A 21,608-nucleotide genomic window follows, 5' to 3' on the forward strand; every position below is an offset into this window, starting at 1 on the left:
CAAGGTCAATCCTGATGGGGCTTTTTCTGTAGACCTGCATCGCTGGGAACACCTCAGAGATATATGTGTGGTTTTCTTTATTCACAGAACTAGATTTCTGAAGTATGTCCGTATTCAAGTGGAGATCGAAGAAGCCCACCCGAAAGAATTGTGGACTGACAGTGAACTGTGGATTGAGCAAAAGTTCTCCTTGAAAGGGCTATTTTGAAGATTCCGATTCTGACTTTGGAGGAGCTAAGATGATTGGCAGTGGAAGGAATCACGTAAAATGCCCTAAGTAAAAACGTATTGAGTTAAAAAAAAAAAAGCAAGTCCCCTGAGAGGTGGGAATTTTCTAATCAGAGACATGGCTGTCACTGTGGCCTGGCTCAGCTCCAGGGGTGACGATCACAGAATCTACTGGGGTTCAAACCTCCACTTACTAACTTGGTCAAATGGGGCGGTGGCTTAACACGAGGCACACAGGCTGAAGTGCCTTCGGCCTCCCCGTCCGTCAATCACGGTGAGAATGGCACTCACTGCATGGGGGCTGTTACGGGCCTCAAATGGGTGAAGACATTTAAAGCCCTTAGAATAGGACTAGGCATATAATAGCTGCTGCAAGCTCTCATTATTGTTTTCACTATGATTTGCCACCAAACCCTACTCCCATTCATAGTGGCCAGGGCGCCTGCGTCGGAATCTCATCTGGAAAGCATCTTATTCTCCAGGCTTTGGGTTGGTTGGGGGGTCGCTCCACCAAATGCCTAACGCAGGCTGTCTAGCTGGGCGTTGGTACCTACTGGAATCCGGTAGGTGTTAGTTCTGCCCCTCTTTAACCTCAGCTCCCCAGTCTGTCCCAATAACCTTTGAAAAACAGTTCATTGAGCCCCTGGCACTGACTCCTGGAGCCCCGGTCTAGTGCGGGAGTGAGCAAGGGAATATTTTCAAATGTAGTGCTGAGCGCTGAGATCAATCCTGCTCCAAAAACTGTGACTCTCAGCTTCTACATGAGGGTCTCTGAGCCCGAACCCACTCCCTCCTGCCAAATGCACACCCCTGAGGAACGTGTCCACAGTTTGGAGGGCTAGTTGGGGGAGGGGAGCACCCAACATTAACAATTTAGGTGACAGTTTGTGCTTTCACCCCTGGGAAACAGGATTCGTGCATAAAGAACAGCTAAAGTCCCACCAGCCACTGCAAAGACTGGCAGGGGCCGCCTCTGCTCACAGAGGCCTCCTTGGGGGTCTTCCAAATATGATGGAGGACACGTGAGTGGATCTGCTATTTTGCCGGTCTGGGGGCAAATATTTGCCAAGGCGGCCAGTATTTGAATAACACAAACACGTAATAAATACTTTAAGGAAGTATTTATTGAACCCTAGTGTGCTTTGGGAGAGGGGCCGGGCTTCCCGGTGCCTGCAAGTCCCGGCGCTGAAAGCAGGTGGCGCCAAAGGCCCATTCATCGACGCCATCCACCGGACTCTCGACCTCGTCTCGGAGCTCCCCCCAGAGAACCTGCAATCTAGACGACCGCAAGCCGTGAGTAGGGAAGGAGAGGGTGCCAGGGCTAGGTTCAGGGGCATCCTGGTCAGGGACAGGAGTTCGGATCCACTAGTCTGAGCATACTCAGAAGGCGAGTCCTGGGCCCCGGAGTCCCGAGAAGGTGGAACGTGTTGGTGGGCGTGGCTTTGCATTCACAGTAGGTGGAGCCTGAGAGGAAAAGGGGCGACGCTCTCTGTGTGGGCGGTACTTGTGCTCAGAGCCCCCAACAGGGGGCGCTCTGGGTGGGCGGGACTTAAGGGATCTTCAGGGATGGGGTTTGTGAGTATTCTTAGTGGGCGGACCCGAAGACTCTGTAGGTGGGCCGTTATCTCAGTGAGAAGTAAGGGTGTTAGCAGCTGTATGTGGGCGGAGCTTTCCCCGTGAGATGGGCCTGGGGCACCGCCCCTATCATTTAAAACTCTGCGAGGGGCGGGGCTTATGGCTGGGGGCGGAGCCCGACGAGGCTCTTAAGGGCAACGCGTAACCACGCGAAGGCGGAATTTGCAGGTCTCCTGGACTTGGGGGAAGTCTCTGCGGGATGTTCTGCACTGCTGAACTGGGTCTCAAGCTCCGAAGAGGGGCGGGGCTTGTGGTTCAGTCGGGTTGGGCACGCTACGCGGCGTGAGGAGAGAGTGTAAACTCTTGGTGGAGTTTATACTTCCTGAAAGCGGGAACTAATTAAGAACTGCCGGTCTGCCCAGGCCGCCCTGGGAAGGTGGGGCTTATGGTCCTGGTGGGCGGGGCCATCGTTACTGCTTCGGCCGGGGCGGAGCGGATAGAGCAGAGGGGCGGGGCAATAGTTCTTCGAGAATCTCTGAGCTGGCAGGGGGAGAGGCTTGTGGCTTTGGTGGGCGGGGCCTCTGAAGAGCTCCCGCAGAGAGGGTGCTGTGACAGCAGTGGGTGGGCGTGGCTCGTAACTAGGAGGGACCTATCTGACAGTGCCGGGGTCTGTAGGCAGGAGAGTTTCGCGCCTGATTGAGGCGGGGTCTGAGAGTCAGTGGGCGGAGCCTACGACACAGCTCCGGGTCTGGGCGGAGCCCGGGCTCGGCGCAGGCGGGGGTTCTGCCCTGGGAGGCAGTCTGTTTAGGCCCGCACGCAGCTCCGCATCTGTTGCTCATTACGGGATGACAAAGAGCCGGCTCTGGGCCCCCTTCCCCACTCCCATCCCCTCCCTCCGACAGCAGTGCATTTAACTCCTTCCTGCCTTTGGGGCGCTCTGGATCCCCTGCCCAGGGTCACGGGAGGGAGCTCCAGTCTGTCCCATCCTGGCAGGCTTTGTCACCCCCTAGAATGCGCCCACATCTCCTTCTCAGACCCGGGCCTCTGGACCACCCCGCGACCTCACTCTCCTGCATCGAATCTCTCCAGCGGAGTCTCGGAGGTTAAACACTCGGGCAGGATCTGGCGGGGGCGTCTGGTTTGAGTTAGGGGAACTTGAGAACGGGGACCGGGGGCGGTGCGTAGCGTTCCCTCCACCCCCTCCACGGCCCCCGGTTCGTCCCCAGTTATGGCCCCTCCTCTACCGGTCCCCTGGGGCCCGGCCCAGGCCCAGGCCCAGGCCCTGGGGCCAGAGGGTGGCATAGGGCACCCCTCCTCTCCTGTCTGGGTGGTCGTGGTGGTTCTGCTCTGTCCTAATTAGAGGCCCCTTAGAGACTGCAACTGAAAAATTACAGAGGCAGTGGGAACCGGCGCCTCCCTGGCCCAGGTCCCGCCTCTCCGGGTCCCTAAGGCAGTGAGCCCAGGATGATGGAGTTTGCCAGGTTCCCCCAGGCTTTGACTATCCCATTCTGGATTCATGGGACACCTCAGCATGGAGCAACTTGCACAAGCTCTGGTCTCCTGGGTTCTCTCTGTCCCAGCACCACCCACATGGAGAAGGGCAAAATGTGACCCAAGACTGGAAGGTCTTACTCAGAAGCCTGTCAAGGGAGCTGGATATGGGATATCTCTCCCAGGTTCTGTGCTCTCCCCATCTCGGCCTGCTAGGCAGACTCCCACCTACTCCCCAGAGCAGGGAGGAAGGGCACCTTCAGAACACCCCTAAACCAAGGGAATGGTAGCACCCTTGAGTGACCCTGGGCCCCAGCCACCAACTTCTGGGCAGCCTGTGGGCACAGAATAGGAGGTACCAGAAGACAGAAACTCACCCACTAGACTCCCTTCACTCCCCAGAATCACCAGACCCAGAGTTTACCTTTGACTCCTAAATCCCAGTTTGGCTCCAGTTCAGCAGAAGCCTTCATTCTAGAATTCTCCCCCATATTCAGCCTCACTTTCTTGGAGTTTTGGTTAAAAAAAAAAAGGAACAAATATGAAACTCTCTCCATGCCAAACCTCCCAATCCTGGGCTCGCTGTGTGACTGTAGGCAAGGCTCTGCCCTCTCTGGGCTCCTGTTTACCTGAGAATCTCTGAAGCATACTCTCCCTTAGGGGGTCTTACCTTATTTCCTTGGGCCCAGACAAGCTGAAGGAAGGTCCCCTCTTTTTGCTGAGTCCTCCCAGACCCTCCCCTCAGACATCAATGGGGGTCAGGAACTTTGGGTGAGGTTGGCACCCCATTTATTGGAGAAGACCCCAGCACCCACCCCTTGAGGTCCTGGGGGCCTCGGCGTCTCCTCAGTCTTGAGTGCTGGGCCAGGGAGCAGAGTCCCCAAGAGTCAAGTCTGGTAGCTGACTGACAGAGGAGCCTGGCTGGGTCCGGGGTGGGGGCAGGAAGCCCTCTGTCCAGCTGGGCAGCTCCCATGAGTCCCTGGTGCAGCCTGGGCCATGTGTCCAACGCACGCCCCTTCCCCCCACCCCGCAGAGGGGGGGCTGCGCCCCATCACACGCTGGTTCTGCAGGTCTGCACCCCCGTGAGGCTGCCCCGGTGGGGCACTGGTTCTGTTGGGCCCTTGCTCCCAGCGTGGGTGACCCAGCGATAGCAGTCGGTAACTCGCTTGTTGGGTGCGTGGGGGCCGCAGCGGGTGCAGTACACGATGCCCAGTGCGAGTAGGACCACCAAGAAGACGCACGTTGGAACGAGGAGAGCCACCAGCAGCCACCGGTCATCCCTCCGGCTGTGGCCTGCCAGACTGGCCTCCCCCGGGGCTGTCGGGGCTGCTGTGGGGGCTGCTGAGGGCAGCCATGGGGCCAGCTTGCGGTCATGGGCACCTTCCCTTGGGACTTGTGGGGGTTTGGAATGGGGGCGTGTAGGGCTGGTGAGTGAAGTCTGGTTAGGGGGATGCTGAGGGGGCTCTGAGGTGAGGGTAGTGCGGAGGGCCGGGGGCCGGGTGGCAGCAGGTACAGGAACTTGATGGGCAGGGGGCACAGGGGATCTGGAGGTAGTGGTCAGAGGGGGCTGGACCGTCGAGGCAATGGGAAGGTGAGTGGCCTGGGCTTTAAGGACGGGGACATCTGGGGAGACAAGGGATTGATGGGCGTTGGAAGTCGTGACCAGAGGGGTGTGGCTGGCAAGGATTTGAGGCAAATGAGTGGTGGTCTGAGTGTCCGTGACATGGGTGTCCGGAAACACAGGGGACTGGTGGGCAGGGGACAGTTCAGGGTATCTGGCTGAGATGATGGGGGGCCGGTGGGCAGGGGGTCGTGCTGGGTGAGTGGCAGAGATAATAGGGGGCTGGTAAGCAGAGGGCAGATCTGGACGGCTGGCTGAGATCATGGGGAACTGGTGGTCAGGAGGCAAAGCTGGGTGCCTGGCAGGGATCATGGGGGGCTGAGGGGCCAGGGGCGGGCGGGTGGCAGAGATGACGGGGGGTCGGTGGGCGGAAGGCAGTGTGGGGCGTGTGGCAGAGACCAACACAGGCCGGGTGACGGAGAGCACCGAGGAGTGGTAGGGGCCTCTGGGGGCACTCAGTGGGGGTGGCCAGGTGGGGTCCAGGTAGGGCATCCGATGCTCTCCCTCCTCTGGGAAACTAGGTCTGTAGGCCAGGCCGAAGTCAGGTGGCTGCGTGGCCTCCATCCATGGGATCCCAGGCACCTCTGTCCAGCCACCGTCAAAGGTCTCCCAGGCCTCGTGTTCATCCTCTTCGTCCTCCCCGTCGTCCAGCAACTCGTCCCCTAGGTCCTGGGAAGCCCGAGCGCCCGTGGCCCCCGCAGGGCTGCAGCTGATGCCATCGGCCTCAAGCTCGTGGCCCTCGCTGCAGTAGCACTCGAAGCCACCAACGTAGTTGACGCACATCTGCTGGCACACGCCGGCGATCTGGCACTCGTCCGTGTCCACGCAGCGGTGCGGCTCATCCTCGGCCGGCCGGAAACCCAGGCGACAGTGGCAGCTGTAGCCCTGCGGCCCACCGGGCTCACACTGCTGCTCACACGGGGCGTGGGCACAGGGGTCCTCGCAGCTTCGCCCATCGGCCGCCAGCCGGAAGCCCTCGGCGCAGCGGCAGGACACGCGACCATCCACCTCCTCCACACACTCGTGCTCGCAGCCCCCGTTGTCCGGGCCGCAGCCGGTCCCTGGGCACAAGGGCCCGGCCCGAGACCAGCCCACGCGGCCCTCGGGCTGCTTCACGCACAGCAGGGAGGCCTCTCTGCCAGCCTGGCAGGGCACAGCAGCTACGGAGCCGAAGGGCAGCCACTCAAAGTCGGTGGAGACCAGGTGGAAGGGCGTGGTGTAGACCGCGGGGCCCGCCTGGCCCGCCTCATCTGGCAACGCGGGGCAGGAGCCCTCGAAGCCGAACTGGCACAGGTAGCCGTCGACGGCCAGCGTGCACGAGCCCTCGAGCCAGCGATGCTCTCCACTGGCCTCAAGGGCCGCGCAGCGCTGGGCCGGGCAGGGCCCCCCTGTGGCTGGTTGGGCCCAGTTGGTGAAGGCCGTGTCCTGGTCTCCCGTGGTCCACGTGAAGCCGCGCAGCGGGCGCTGCGGTTGGCACTGCCGGGCCTGCCGCTGCAGGCCGATCCACAGCAGCCGGCTGGCCGGGCCGGGCCCCACCAGGCTGTCCACACGCTGGGCCTCCTCGGGGGTCCGCGGCGTGGCCAGGTCGCCCCCCAGCTCGCGGCAGGCCCGCCAGGCCTCCAGGAAGGTGCGGCGCCGCGGGAAGAGCGCGTAGCAGCTGCCGGGGCCGCAGATGGCCCGGGGCTCGGCCGCCCAGGGGGCCTGGCCCAGCGTGGGCACCGCGGCCGCCCAGGCCAGCAGCAGGCGCAGCAGCATCGCGACGCCCCCCGACTGGCCCGAGCCCCGGCCCGCGGACGCTCTTGACAGGGGGTGGGACCGGGGCCTCTGGCGGGCGGGCCGGGGGCGGTCCCGGGCCGGGCTCAGGCCTTGTAAGGAGTGGGCTGGGGCCGCTGCCAGCTCCCTGCTCCCGCTCCCTCGGGGCCGCCCGAGCAGGAAGCGGTCGGGCGGGGGGCAGAGGTGGGGGGTGCTGGAGGGTGGGGGCGGGGGGAGGTGCAGCTCGCGGACTGGGAGTCGAGGAGAGGGGGAGATGCCTGCCCGGCGGGGCCGAGAGACCCTCAGAAAACCCCAGCGCCGTCTGGGGCTCTTGGTGGTGAGCTGAGGTCCCTTCCCAGAGACTCGCCGAGATCCGCTGCGGACACACCGACCTCATCGCACTTGCGGACTGTCTCTGGGCCCAGCTGCTCATCATACATGTGGAAAGTCGCTCTGACTCACGCCCCTCACACCACACACGTGCGTACGTTCCTCTCCCCACACAGGAGCCCTCTCTCGGCACCGTCCCCTCCTCCCAGCTCTGCACACGCGCACCCCCTTAGACGCACATACTTAAGTGGCGTGGCATTCTACATGTCCTCACGCATGACATCCTTCACATTCGTGTGCGGGCCCTGAATGGAAACCACCTTGGTCACGCGGGCATGGGCATCATCAAACCCTCATTTATATACTAAACTCCTGCCTCAACCTCCCCCCACTCCTCAGCTTCCTGGCCCCAGCTGGTGTGTGGGGGGAAGGAGGGGGGCGGGGGGGGGCGCTGCCCTCCCTTCACCTCTGCTCAGCCTGGGGCCCTGGGAACCTGGGCTTAGAGGGGGAGGAGGCAGCCCCCAAACAGGAAATGCTTCTCCGGGCTCCTGCTGCAAGAGGGCAGGGTGCATGGGGGAGGGGGCCAGGCGGGGGCTAGGCTGCACTCAGGGTGAGCAGGGCCGGCTGGGAGGGGACTGGTGAGAGGCCATGCACGGGCGTGAGGTTCACAATGACACATACGTGTGTATGTGACACAGGCGTCACATGTGTGGAGCCCTCCCTGCCCCCGGAGTCTGCTGCGTGGGCCTGGCCAGGGTCCTCCTCCCGCCCCTCTTGGAGGCCTCTGGAGGCATGTTCACTGAGCCCATCATCCAGGCCGGTCCCCGGGGAGCTGGTTGTCAGATTAACCCGTGAACACCCACTGCACTCTTGGCAGAAGTTTGAGCTGGGGGACGGGGCGTGGAGGAGCGGTTCTGGCCCTCAGTGCTCTGCCACTGATGTGCTGTGTGACTGCTGGGAAGTCACTGACCCTCTCTGGGTCTCCGTTTTTCTTATCTACAAAATGGGGTAGTGTGTCAGGGCCTTTCAGCTCAGCAGGGCTATTGTATCATAGCACTCAGTGTTTGCAAATGTGCTTTGTCAGCTGCAAAGCATGAGGCAAATGTTCCTTAGTCTTCTGAGCACATCATCTGGGTCGGGGGTGGGGACCGGGGCAGCTTTTCTAACCACCTCGCGGTGCCAGGGCTGGCCCTGCAGACATGGCCCGTCCCCCTGAGAACCCGGGCTTTTGAAGAGCTTGCTATCGGCCTGGAAGGTCATTCCTTCAGGGTCCACGTCTGTGAAGTGCATAGAATTATCCCCCTTCTCATGAGAGGAAAGTCAATATGGGGTAGTTCATCCTTCCTTTGGCTCAGGCCCAAAGCCTTGAGATCATCCTTGACTCCTCTTTCTCCCACACCCCACGTCCCATCTCTCAGCAAATCCTGTTGGCTTCACCTTCAAAATAGATCCACAACCTGACTGCTTCTCACCACCTTCTTTGCCACCCTCCTCTGGCCTGTGCGACTGTCACCTTCCACCTAGATTCTTGCAATAGCCTCCCCTCTGGTCTCTGTCTTGCCTTCTCCATTCTGCAGGAGGGATTTCTTGAAAACCTAAGACGGATCTAGTCACTCCTGCTCAGAACCCCTCGGGCCCCTGTCTCACTCAAAGGACAGGCCAACGCCTTGGCCATGGCCTCCAGGTTGATGTGGTCTGCCCCCAAACTTCTCGCCCCTCTTCCCCTACTCGCTCTTCTGCTCCAACTATCTGGCCTCAGCTCGTGGCTGTGTCTGAAACTTACCAGGTACATGTCTGTCTCTTGAGGGGCTGCGTTGTGCATTGTAAGATGTTTAGCAGCATCCCCGGCTTCTACCTAGATGTCAGTAGCATCCCTGCAGTTGGGACAATCAAAAATGTCTCCGGACATTGCCAAATATTAGGTCCCCTGGGGACTCCATCACCCCCAGTGGAGAACTCTTGTCCTAGGAGACCGTGAGCTCCGTGAGGGCAGCGTCATGGTCTTGTTCCCTGCTGTATCCCCTGGGCCTGGAGAGTTCCTGGCCCTTAGATGCTGCTCAGCGGGGTTTGTCAAATCAATGGATGAATGGGGCTCAGGTAAGGCCCTGGGCCATGCTGGGGGAATGAGGCTGTGTGGAGGGAAAGCCCACCTGCTCCCCACACTCGCCCAGCCTTCCCCAGAAGCCAGGCCATTTCAGAACTGGGAGATCCCTGGGAATCAGTAAACCTTTTTGCAGATAGGGACACTGAGGCCCAGGGAGTCTCAGAGCAAGTCTGTGCCAGGGCTGGGACTAGAACCAAGGCCTCCTGGCTCATCCCAGTACTCTAGTTGCCGCAGTGCCCCGAGGAGCCGTCAAGCAGGGTCTGAGAGCTGGGCATGGCATCAAGAGGATGGGGGGAGGCATCCTAGACAAAGTGCTGAGGTCAAGATGCCTTTGGAGAATACAGAGGACTCCACTGAGCCTGGAGTGAGGGACAGGAGTGAAGGGACAACGTCAGAAAGCGGGCAGAGGCCTGGATTGGATGGCAGTAAGCTACCCCTAAAAGGCTGGCCTCCATCATGGGGACCATGGGGAAGAGGTATGATGGGAGTTCCCTGTGGCTGGTGTGTGGTGGGTGGAGGGGGGACTGGAGGCCAGGGACCAGTTAAGAAGTTGTTGCAATAGTCTGGGAGAGGGGAGGGAGCTGGCTGGAGAGCCGGGCAGCAGGGCGGGCCGGGCTGGGGGAGGCAGCCTGTGGAGGCTCCTCAGGGGCTGGCCAGAACCTGATCCAAGGGTGTGGCGGGCCCAGTCATGATTCGGGCAATGGCCCGTGCTGCTGGGGCGTCTGAGGGGAGGCTGCAAGCCGTCTGGCCAGTAGGCCGGTCAGATCAGAGGTCAGGACTCTGGCCTCAGTTGGGGTGAAGGGTTGGAGGGCAGGCAGGAGAAGCAGGAGGCAGAGGGTCAAAGGCCAAATTCCAGATGGTGTGGCTGGGCTGACTTGCGAGTTGAGAGACGGCTGAGCCATGAGGAGGGCGGGGGGGGGGGGTAGTAGAGAGGAGCCGGGGTGGGCACCTCTGACCCCCACAAAGCTAAAGGTTTGGTGGGTTGAGAATGAGGCTTGGAGCCGCACCTAGGTACCTAGTTCAGGTAGGCGACTAGCATTCCCCTGCTCCCATCCGGGATGGGAGGTGTGGAGTTGAGCCCGGGCGGGGGTGGGGGGGGGATTGCAATAGGCACGGCAACGGGGACCTGGGTGGGGGGAGGGGACAGAGAGGGGCTGGTTGCGGTCTTACCCTTTCTGGCAGCTCCATTGAGCCTGGTTTCCCCCACAGCACAGAGAAGATGCTAATCCATGCAATACATGCTCGGATGATGGGTGGGTGGATATATCGGCGGGTGCCTGCACGGGGGGGGGGGGGGGGGGGGGCAATGCATGAGTGCGCGCATGGGTGGACCGGTGTTTGGGTAGGAGAATGGGTGGATGCATGGGTGGGTGGACAGAGGGACAACGGATGGATGTGGGAAGGAGTAAGCGAATGGACGGATGGGTGGCTAAGTGTGTGGGTGTGTGGGTGAGATTTTAGATGCGCGGCTGGAGACAGGGACCCGGGCAGCTGCGCTCATTCATGGTGAGCCGCACCATGACGGGTGGCATTCTCAGAACGCGACTCTGTGGGTCTGTAGGCGCGCGGTCTGGGAGGGGAGGACAGCTTGGGCCGTACCACCGGCGGGAATCATGTGTGATGCTTCTCTGTCACCACAGTCTGTGTTCTCTGTTGGGGCCCGAGGCCACTGGGTCTTCTCAGCAGGGATGGAGACGGCTCAGGACGCCAAGCTCTGCTCACAGCGTGGGTTGGGAGGCTGGAGTTCTCTGCTCCGATCATGGCCCATATGAGGAGAGCTCACCTCGGGACGGGCATGAAAACAGAAGCCCACTTCCCCAGAAGGAGCCTTGTCTTCCAGCTACTGGGACAAGCCAGACAGTGGTTTCGGATGCAATGTGTGGGCCCGTGGGGGTGGGGGTGCAGGCGGCCTGCAGAGGGGTTGGCCTGAAGAGAGCCCAGTGGAACAGCCGGGATGGGGGGGCTGAGTGTGATTGGGGGGCGCCCCCTGGGCAGGCGTCCTAGAACCTTGGCACGGCCTGCCGCTGAGCCAGCACATTGCTTTGTATACAAATCACCTCCTTTCCTCCTTTTTCTTTTGTCCCCATCCCCCCACCTCCCTCCATTTCTAAATTCTTCCCAAACCACCCCAGCCTTCAGGCTGGCGAGAGGAAGGGCCAACTGGTGGGCAGGAGGCGCCTGGTCTTGGGTGGGAGCCACAGGAGGGGAGGTGGGGGAGGTCCCAGGGCAGAAGTGGGGAGGGAGGGGAGCCTGGGGGGAGGGCAGCAGCGATTTTGGCCTCCTTCCCCTCCCCACGTGCTGGTGCCGCACCCTGGGTGCTTCTGGATGGGAGAGACTTGCGGAAGGGGGTGGGAGAGAGAGGCTTGGAGAAGGTGGGGCCCAGGAAGAAGAGGTATCTGTTGTCCAGGCCTGGGGGGAAAGGGATTCTGACAGCTGGTGGGAGGTTGGGGGGTGGAGCCCACCCTGGAGAGAGACTGGGTGTGCCTGTGTGTGTACCTGGGTGCCTGTACGTGGCCATGTGCGCGTGAGTGCGTGTGCTGGCGTGGGGCTGGCGTTGCTGAGGGTATCCACAGCCGGGTGATGCGCGCGTGTGTCCCCACAGGCCCCCACCTGTGAGGGGAGAAACATCGTCCACCCTGGGCACAGCTAGGCCCCCGGTCCCTCTCCTGGCAGATGCCTGACCTGAACCTCTGGCCACATCTGCCCCGAGGAAGGGAGTCCTGGAGCCCACCTCAGAGCCAGAAGGGCCCGGCTGTTCTGCTCGGTGTCCTCACAGCTCAGAGAGGGACAAGGCTTGCCCCAGGTCACAGGGCGGAGGCAGAGCAGGGACTGTACCCGAGTCTGGGGACCCCAGGAGGGGACAGCTGCTCTCCTGGCCCTCGCTGATCCTGTCCTTCCTCTGTTGTGCCCCTTGGCTGTGAGGCTCCGTGGAGATCCTGGCCCTGGCCTGGCTGCGGCTTCCTCGTCCACGGCTGGGCGGGGTAACTGTGGGTGAGGATTCCGTGGCCCCTGAGGCATCTGGCAGAGGCCTGTTCCCTAGAATGACCAACCAGTCCCGGGACTGAGGACTGAGGACTCTCCCGCACTGCAGGTCCTAGATGCTGGGGACCCCCTTAGCCCCGGGGCCAACAAGGATGGCTAGTCACCCTCTCACCAGAGATGTTTCTTTTTCCACCACGTCCTTCCCACTGCTACCTCAGTGTCAGCCTCCCCGTCTCCACCCTCACCCTGGAACTTTCCCTTGTCTTCCTGCCCCCTCACTGCCCCAGGGATCTTTCGTCTCACTGTCCCTCCCACTCTTTCTGTTCTCTTTCCTCTCTGTGTCAGGAATCTCCAGCAGCTCCTGTGACTCTCTGGGGTCTCTCTGTCTCTTCTGTCCCCAGATGGTCACCTTGTTGGTCTCTGGAGTCTGTCCCTCTGTTCTCTGTCCACTTCCCTATCTTCCCTCTCCGTCTCTGGTGTCTCGCCCCGTCTCCCCTCTCCTGTTCCGGCGTCTCTGGCTCGTCACCTTCCCTGGGTGGTCCAGGCTCCCCTCCCCTCCCCCCAGCAAGCACCCCCAGGGCCAGCTGGGGTGGAAGCCAGGTCTGGGGGCTGTGACCAGGCCGGGAAGGGGAACCCAGGCAGACATGATATTTATGTTAGGACTTCAAAGTGGAGCAGAGCCCGAGGCAGGCTTGGTGGGGGCTGGCGGGGGTAGGAGAGGGGAGGAGGATTGTGAGCAAATGCCAGATTAAGGTCAGCTCAGGCCCCTCCCTGGCGAGGGTCTCCTTGGTGACGCATATCTCCCCCCGTGGGACACGGAGACCCAGAGTAGGGACAGAACAGACTATTTTGGTGCAGACTTCCAAGAAAGGCACTTCCTGTACCCCTGTCCTGCCTCCAGCCCCATCCTGTCTTCCGGTCACCCTGCAGGAGCAGCTGGGTCCTCTGAGCACCGGCCCAGCCAGGGAGGCAGGGGGCTCAGAAGGTGGCAGGAGCAGAGAGTTGCATCTCGGCACGAAAACGTCCCTGGCGCTGGGACAGCCCTGTGCTCTCCGCTCTCTGGCAGAGGCCTTGCCTGGCAGGGCAGTGAGGGTCTGTAACCCTGTCGGCCCGGACTATGCCAGTCGGGTCGGGGCCTCTGGGGTCCACTCCGGCTGCCTGCCTGAGGGCCCCAGGGGCCAAGATGGCCGCGAAGGTCACCCCACCCCTGCCCCCCACCCTCGGCCTAACCTCTGCTAAAGACACCCAGCTGCTGGGGCTGGGAAGGCCTGGGGTCAGGGGCCCAGGCCCCGGGTGGGGAGGACGGGAGGGGCCGATTGTCTCATCCTGCGGCTCAGCTCTGTGTCCTAAGCCCCTCCCAGGGGCCAGACCCAACAGACACCCCTTCAGGCTGGGCCACCCCTCAGGAAGCCCCCTCCCAGACTAGGGGCTAGCTCTGGACCCAAGACCTTTTAGCTGAAGCCCACCCAGGCCCCCAAAGCCCCAGCCCCTGGGTCATCACCCCCACCCTCTCAGATCCTCCCCAGGCGCTTCCCGTGAATCACTCAGGCTGGAATCTGATGAGCTCAGACCTCCCCGCCCAGCACTGCCGGCCTCTGCCTCCTGCCTGGCCAGTGGGGTTGCCACGCCCCCCCCGGGGGTCTTCTCAGCATCTCACAGCCCCCACCAGGGTCCACCGTGGGCTGGAATGGCTGAGTGGTGGCAGAGATAGGCCAGGGCTGGAGTGAGATTAGTCAGGTAAGGGCTGGGACTTCTGCAGGATCAGAAGTATAAAAGCATGTGTGCGTGCGTGTGTGCTCTTCCTATGCCATGTGCAGTGTCAGAGCAGGGGACTGGGCTGTGGCCGCTGCGGTGCTACATGGGTAGGTGTCTGTCGTGGAGTCCCTGCGTACCAGTCATCACATGGCTCTGGGTCAGCCTGTCCCCGTGTGTGTTTGTCACGGGGTCACATTCTGACCCTGAGAGGGAGGGCGCTGAGGGGAGGTCTCTGAGTTTGCACATCTAGCGATGTCTGTGTCAGGGTGTGGCTCGGAGGAGGGGTCTGTGTGTGTCACTGTGTCCCATCCCGCTGGGAACGAATGCCTAACAGTCTCCAGGTGTTCCTAACACTCCGAGTGTTCCTGTTCAGGCTGGGGAGGGGGGGGCTCTGGTGTTACGTGACCGTGGCACACAGGATGTCACACGTTCTGTGCACAGATGTGAGTCACGATGTTTCTGTGTGTCAAACTGGGGGAGGGGTGAACATGGGTCACAAGATCATGGCAGGGTGTCAACTGCTCTGCGTTGAAGGTGAGGGAGGGTGGCGGCAGGGGTCTCAATGACTGCCTTTCTCCGCCCGCCCCCTGGGCCCCCACTCCACAGGGCCTGGCTCCTGGCTCCCCTCCCACCAACCTCTGTTGGCAGGACTCCCATTCCCAGGACGGTGCCAGAGCCCCCCCCCCCCCCCCCCCGTGGGGATGCTTCCCCCCTGGCACCTGGCAGAGTGCGGGCCCTCCGAGTGCAGCGGTTCCCCGGGTGGCCTCCCGCCAGAAGGGGGCCAGGCGTGTGCCTGGGAACGGGCCTGCTCGCCCCCTGGCGGCAGTGGTGGAGAACGCGCCGCCCCGGCCCCAGGAGCTCCGGCCAACTGTCAGGCTGAGTCTTCCCGAATCATTCTACATGTATCCACTAAGTGCCACTTCCGGGCCAGGCATCTGTACTAGCGCCCCGAGATTTAGAGGGGAACAAGGCCGACCTGGCTCTGGCCTAGTGAGGAAGACCGACAATAAACGCACAAAGAGCGCTGCAGTGACTCTAGGGGTGACGAGAGCAACATTTCCAAGTGAGGAAATGACTTAGCTGCTCCTTGGGAGCCGAATGTCTGGCCCTGCTCTGCAGCAGTGGGTGCCGGGCAAGGTGTGGCACCTCTCGGGTGACTTCCTCTTCCAGAAGGCCAAAGGTGGGAGGCAGGGTTGAGGGAGGGGCGAGGCTGAATCCCAGCACACAGCCTGCTGTTATTGCCAGATCACATTGTTTCCCTCTGGCCGGGCCTGGCGGTGCTCCGATGAGCCACTGCTAGGGGTGTTGCTGAGTTTCTAGAGCCAGGAATTGAGATTGAGCACAGAAGGGATTAGGACGGGCTTGCAGGGGCTCAGAAGCCTCTGCCGGTCCTAGTTCCCGTGAGACGAGCTCCACATCCGGCCCTGGGGTTCTCTGAGCACCCCTGGCAACCGTTCTAGGTCTTCCTCTGGAACTGAATTTGAGACATCCTGTGTTTGGTTCCCAGAACCCGGCCCTCCCTTAACCTCCCGGCTTCCCATTTATTGAGTGCCTCTGTGGTGCCCAGCCCTGTCCGAGGCACTGGGGGTGGGCTTGGGACAGGGAGAGAGGGCGTACAAAAGAGGGAGACTCCCAACCAGCAAGAAGCTTGGAGCGGGGGTGGGGGGTGGAGAGGGTAGAGTGGCCGATGGCCTAGTGAGAAGTTTGGGAGCCCTGCACCCAGATCTGGTGGTGTCTGTATCTGGACTGTCCGAAATCCAGTGTCCAGGATTTCTACCTCTAGCTGTCATGACTGACACACGTGGTGGTCTGATGTCCCTTCCTGTTCAGCACCTGAGGCAGTGCCCCCAGAGACTGGCTGGGGTCCTTCCAGCAGGGGGCAGTTCCTTCCCAGGGAGTGATCCCTATGAAGTTTGTCTCACCCAGATCCCGGACTCCGAGGGAGCCTGCACTGACTGCCCCTGCATTGTCCTCAGGTTGCCCGGAGGCTGCAAGGGTATGCAGCCCTTGAGACGTCCTCACCCCTCTAAATTACCCCCTCTGCCACTTCCTGGGCCACACGCACCCCCTGGTGGTCGTTACTGGCATTGTCTTTGCTCGGATTTGCTCCCTGCTCTGGAACCCCCTTGGGGCTGTGGGGCCTTTAGGGTTAATTTATCGGTGTTTTACAACCGAGGGCGTAGTTGGAGCCGGACACCCTGGTTTGGCTGCTGTGCCGTATCTCAGGAGTCATTTTCCCAAGCCTCCCTGTGGGATAAGTCATGCCCAGCCTCCCGGGAAATCTCTTGTGCGGTCCAAAAGAGTTAAGTGCGGAGAAAATGGTTTCCGAGCACCCCCCGCCCCCACCGCCTCCATTTCAGAAGCCCACCTCCCCTGTCCAATACCCCTCGGATGCAAGGGCACTGGCAGGATCTCCCATCTTGAGGAAAGCCTGGGGCCTGGGTGCTCTCTGGGCAGAGCCCGATCTCCAGGATCTCCCCCACGCTGGCGAGAACCTTCAGTGAATGCAGACAACAGACCCTTGGAGGGGGTCCTGCTAACATCCCACCTCCCTCCCTCCCCTTGCCTCCAGTCTGAGCTCTGCTTTGGAGCAAAACCGTCCACTTGACCCCCGCAGGACTTCGGCGAGAAGGCAGGGCAGCAATGGCACCTCCGCTCTGCAGGTGAGGACACTGAAGCTGGGAGCTGCCGGCCCTCTAGGCAGGCTAGGGCTGGACTGGGCTCCCCGGAGGAGGTGAAGCCTTTCAGGGCCTTGAAGCCCCCAGCCTGGAAGGGCTGCCTGCGTAGTGCCCCATTCCTTTGCCAGAGGTCGGGCACACTGACCACTACAGGCTGGCTGACCTCCGGCGGGGAGACCCCCCTCCGCTTTATTCCGGTGCTCTGGGGCGACAGCTGCAGTCTGGGGACCACCCCAGCAGGTGTGATCACAGAGACAAACGTCAGACAGAGCTGGCGGCGGACACGGGAGCGGCCCGGGGCGGGGCTGATGGCCGGCTCTGAAAGGCCTTCCCAGCAAGCTCAGGGTTTTCTGTCCCAAATGGCCCTTCTGGCCGCTCCCGGCTACTCCTGTGCTGCTCTCCTTCCCTCAGCCTCTGGTCCCCCCGGTGGGGCAGGGCCCCCCCTGGCCTGGCCCACGCTTCCCTGCACCCTCTCGGCAGTTGTCTCAGACTCTCCCCTGCTGTCCCCAGGACCGGCCTTGACCTCGATGATCCCATCTCCCCGGCCCCCTTCCTCCTCCTCCCTGCCCCCTGCCTCCAGCTCCCCACCGTCCCTCTCTGTCGTAGCCCCAGGTGCGGCCCCGTGGGTGTCGGGCCGCTCGGCCTTGCGATAGACGAGGTAGCCGGTTGTGGGAAGCCTGTGGACCAGGGCTCCAGGAGACAAGCGGTGGTAGCCCTGTTCCCTGTACAGGAAGAGGCCGAATGTGTCAGGCTGGGTGACTCGGAACTTCGTGGCACAGAGCTGGTTCAGGGTGGCAACTGAGGCCCCTGGGGGCACAGCCAGGGTCTTGGAGGTACAGCCACTGCTGGGGTCCTGATAGGCCACTCGGAGGAGGTGCTGTGCAGGAGGAGAAGCGAAAACGAGAGCTCAATCCTGCCTGGTATGTATCTGCCCACAGAGCTTGAGGCCCCCAGTGCAGACTCCGCACTGGGTGGTATAGATCCAGCGGTAGAACCAAGTGACAGAAGCTTTTAGGACAAGGTGAGCTTCAAGCAGGGCTCTGAGGAAGGGAGAGAGCTGTGTTGGCTAGTGGGTCATAGCTGCGGGCAGGCCGGGAGGATGGCTCCCGCACGCCCCTGCAGGGAGCCTAACAACCTTACTACTCTGTGCCCTCAGCACTCGTCCTGCATGAACTCATTTAAGTCTGACATCCACCCCACGAGGTAAGTACCATGACCTCATTTTATAGATAAAGAAATCGAGGCACAAAGGGGTGACATAACTTGCCCACGCTCCTGCAAACAGAAAGTAGCAGAGCCCGCCCGGACTTGAACCCAGGATCTGGCTACAACGTCTAAACTCTTAACCAAGGCTAGGAAGGATCCCTTGACTGGATGGAGGGGAAGGTGAGGGGAGCATGGGCGGGGAGCCTGACTCCAGGGAAGGCCAGAGCCCCATGTGGGGGCTGGAAGCCAGGATTTGGGGCTTGAATTTGCCACCCGTGTCCCTTTCCCTCCCCGTGTCTTGTTTCCTTATCTGTAGAATGGAGAGAGTAATGGTCCTAATAATAGAAACCTCAGAGTTTCTACGAAGCTGCGGGGCTGAGCCCCTAGAGCACGGAGCACGGTGCCGGCACATGGAATGCACCCTGTCTAGAAAGGCTAGGCTTTGACATTGGGTCCACACAGGGTGCTGTTTCTCCGGCACGGTGATGTAGGACCAGAATTTCCCCTGCTGGGTCTCACTGGGAAAAGGAGGGGACTGCGCAGGAAGGTGCCAGAACCAACAGGCACCCCTGCCCCACCCCTACCCCCCCACCCCACCCCCCTGGGGGCTTGGCGGTGGGGGGGGGGCAACGTGGAGGCCCTGTTACCTGGAAGCCGCGGGTGGCAGGCAGGTGGCGCTGCTCCCAGAGGCTGAGGGAACGCTGTAGCTCCTGGGAGGGGCTCAGGGGGAGCATGTGGGCCTGGTCCAGGCCACTCAGCAGGGCCAGGCTGGCCGAGAGGCTGGTCAGGTAGTAACCACCTGGGACACGAGGGGAAGAATGTAGCTCAGGCTGAGGGTGGGTGACCCTTCCCCAGCCCCCACCACCTACTCGGGGGCCCCTAAGGCCCCCCCGGCCCCCCACAGACAGACAGGCAGGCGGCCCGAGGAGGGGCTCCCTCACCCTCTCCGGTGAGCAGGGTGGGCTCCAGAAGCTCTGACATGTACTCAGCCTCTAGCAGCAGCTCGGGAAGGTCGCACTGGGCCAGGACGAGGCTCAGCAGCGGGAGGAACGCATCTGCCCCTGCCCCCTCCCCTGTGGGGTGGTAGAGGAGGAAGCTTCAGACTCCTCTGGGGTCCCAGGGTCGGCATCCACGCCTTGCCTCATACGGTGACCCTCCCCTCCACCCGCCGGGCCTTGGGTGATGTGGTCTCTATGGCAACCACCGATAGGGGCTGTGGCGAGGAGGCTCTACTCTCTGGGCCTCAGTGGCACCATCTGTGAGATGGGAGTGTTGGACCCATCCCCCCACCTGTGCTTTCTGGAATTTCTGCGCCACCACCCCTCCCCGCCACCCCCCCCACTCGGCAGGGGGCTGGCAGGGAGTGGTAGGAGGGGGCCTACCGGCCTGGGTCCTCAGGGCTGTGTAGAGCAGCTTGCAAGCCTGCAGAAGCCTCTTGACCTGGGCACTGGGTGAGTAGGCACGGAGCAGCTGCAGCAGCTTCTGACGCACCTGCTCCATCTCTCCCGGGGAGGGCAGGCTCAGGTGGGACCCAAAGGCTCCGGGGCCCTGGGACCGAGCCAGGCGGAGGCCCTCAGCCAGGCGGCCCAGGGAGCCGTCGGCAGAAAGCCGGCGCCGCAGGCGGGCCGCCAGGATGGGCCTGAGAGGCTTGAGCACGGAGCGATGCAGAGACTTCTCCAAGATGTGTTCTGCGGGGGAGAGGCGGCCAGGGTCAGGGGAACGAGGGTGCGAGTGGGAGCCAGAGTCCCAGGGCGGAGGGGGGGGGAGGGGGGTGTAGTCGGGGAGGAAGAGAGGTGAAAGGGAGGGGGAGACCTGGGGAGGTGGGAGAATAGCAGGGGAGAGGCGGGGAATGGGTAGCGCTGGAATGAATGGAGAGGTGGGCCGAGCCTGTGAAGCCTGGGCCGGAGTCTCACCCAGTCTCTCAGGTGGCAGCAGCTTCTCAGGGCCCAGCTCCGCGCTCAGCATGGCCCGAGCCCGGCTCAGTGCCTCTCGGACACCCTGCAGCTCCCGGGGCTCGGGGCCGGCCCGCACCTGGGTCAGCAGGTCCTGCACCAGCTGGCCGACGGCCGTGTGTCGGTCCTCCACCAGCGCCGTGGCTGCCCGGCCCACCTGCCGCTCCGGGGCCAGCAGGGAGCAGAAGGCAGAGCTCATGGACCGAAGCAGCGGCCGGCGGCGGCGGCCCAGGCGGGGTGAGGTGGCTGGGCTTCCCCGGGACCCTGGCGCCCCCTCTTCTTCTGAGCTGCTGGGGGAGCCACAGTCTACCTCCTGGAGGGAGGGCAGGGGTGGGAGGCTGGGGCTGGCACTCCCTGGCACACGGTACCCCACAGAGCTCTCCCTCCGCAGAAGCTGGTGAGGGGGTAACCTTTCTGTCTGGTTGGGGGCTGCCCCCGGCAGCACGGGGACCGGGGGAGGTGGCATGGCAGGTGGAGACAGAGGGCTGGAGGTCTCCGTGGACACGCGTACTTTGAAGCTCCTCTTGAATTTCTCCCGCTTGGTGGGGCCCAGGTCCCCTGGGAACAGGGGATTGAAGAAGCACAGGGCGGCTCCTGTGCCCTGGTCCAGCTCTTGCGGGGACCGGGGCTTCAGCCGGGGGCAGCAGCGGGCCTTCAGACAGGCCCGGCTGAGCCTTGGTATTGAGGGAGGAGCTCCAGAACTCTAGGGAAGAGAAAGCATTTGGGGGTCTCAGGGAGGCTTGGGGAGGGTGCCCGACCGAGGGAAAGGCACAGGCTCAGGCTGTGTGCCCATGTGCCTTCTCCTTCCCCCTTGGCCTCAGCTTGTCCATCTGTGCAATGGGTAGCAGAGGACCCCTTACCGATGCCCAGATGGGAGATGGCTTCCAGTTCCTTGTGGGTGGCTGCCTGGCAGATGGCTCTGGGGAGCTGGAGTGGGAGGAGAAGGATGTCCCTGAGGCCAGAGAGGGAAACAGAAAGCCAGGGGTGAGGGATGTTCAGGGCTCTGGGGGCTAGCAGGACCTGGAGGGGCTGGGAGGACAGGACGTCCCAGGGAGCAGGGACCAACGCAGACCAGGCGCCCTGCGGCCAGGCTCACCGGGTATGGCAGTAGGCACAGATGAGCTGGACCAGGTCTGGGAACGTGAGCTCTGAGCCCTCCAAGGAGACGCCTGAGAGACGGACGGGAAGTGTGGTTGTTTTCTGGGGAACACCCCCGTGCCCTGCCCTGACTGCTTCCAGCCCCTACCCCCCAGGCCAGTCCCGCTCACCCCCAGGGCTCTCCTGGATGTAGTGGCTAGAGACAAACGAAGGGCCGCTGGCCTCAGGCAGCCTCACGCACAGGGCCTGACACCCACGAGTGTTAGATTTCCGCACCAGGAACGTCTGCAAGGGACAGGGGTTGGAGGCTCGGGACCTCCGTATCCAGCCTCTCTCCCCCCGCCACCCTCCGCTGGCCAGTCCTGGGGTCAGGGGCCAGACTCACCCCCGGGGGCTCAGTCCTCAGCACGTGCAGTGCAGCCGCCGCGTTGGCCCGGAGCTGCAGCCACACGGGCCGTGTGCGCAGCAAGCGCTCCCGCAGGCTCACGGTGCGCCCGGGCCGCTGGGGCCCACCCGCCGGCCCCCCGCTGGCCCCAGGCACGTCGTAGAGTGGGTCCTGGGCTGGCCTAGGAGTGGTCACCAGATTGGAGCAGGGGTCCGGGGGGTGGGACCCTTGCCCGACCCTTTCCTCCTTCTCTGCCCCGGGACAGACTGCCGTCCCTCCCTGCCCCACCGGGCTGCCTTCCAACTTCACTAACTTTTCTCTCTCCGGGTGCCCAGGTGCGAAGTTGGACAGGCTGGGGGCTCCGAGAGGGCCTGCTTCTGGCTCCCCAGGGGTTTCCATGGCTGGGAGCTCCTTCGGTTTCTCCCGGTTTCTCCCAGGACTCAGGAAGAGA

General features: G+C 62.5%; 2 protein-coding genes across 2 annotated transcripts; both read right to left on the reverse strand.

The window, feature by feature from the left end:
* Positions 1-4,126: 4,126 nt before the first annotated feature.
* On the reverse strand, positions 4,127-6,670 carry CD248 (CD248 molecule). Its single transcript, XM_047072192.1, has one exon. It carries the CDS (start codon positions 6,668-6,670, stop codon positions 4,346-4,348), a length of 2,325 nt encoding a protein of 774 aa, XP_046928148.1. The 3' UTR covers positions 4,127-4,345.
* A 10,015-nt stretch (positions 6,671-16,685) lies between these two features.
* RIN1 (Ras and Rab interactor 1) lies at positions 16,686-21,571 on the reverse strand. Its single transcript, XM_047071497.1, is given in 11 exon segments — positions 16,686-17,393; positions 18,370-18,521; positions 18,664-18,795; positions 19,105-19,410; positions 19,636-20,314; positions 20,316-20,377; positions 20,535-20,626; positions 20,771-20,843; positions 20,943-21,057; positions 21,158-21,338; positions 21,471-21,571. Coding segments are annotated over 11 exon segments (2,373 nt in total). The 5' UTR covers positions 21,557-21,571; the 3' UTR covers positions 16,686-16,898.
* Positions 21,572-21,608: the final 37 nt, after the last annotated feature.

Source organism: Lynx rufus, unplaced genomic scaffold (genome assembly GCF_022079265.1).
Source record: "Lynx rufus isolate CCGP_SWC_20201006 ecotype Redwood Valley unplaced genomic scaffold, mLynRuf1.p SCAF_9, whole genome shotgun sequence".
Taxonomy (NCBI): Eukaryota; Metazoa; Chordata; class Mammalia; order Carnivora; family Felidae; genus Lynx; species Lynx rufus.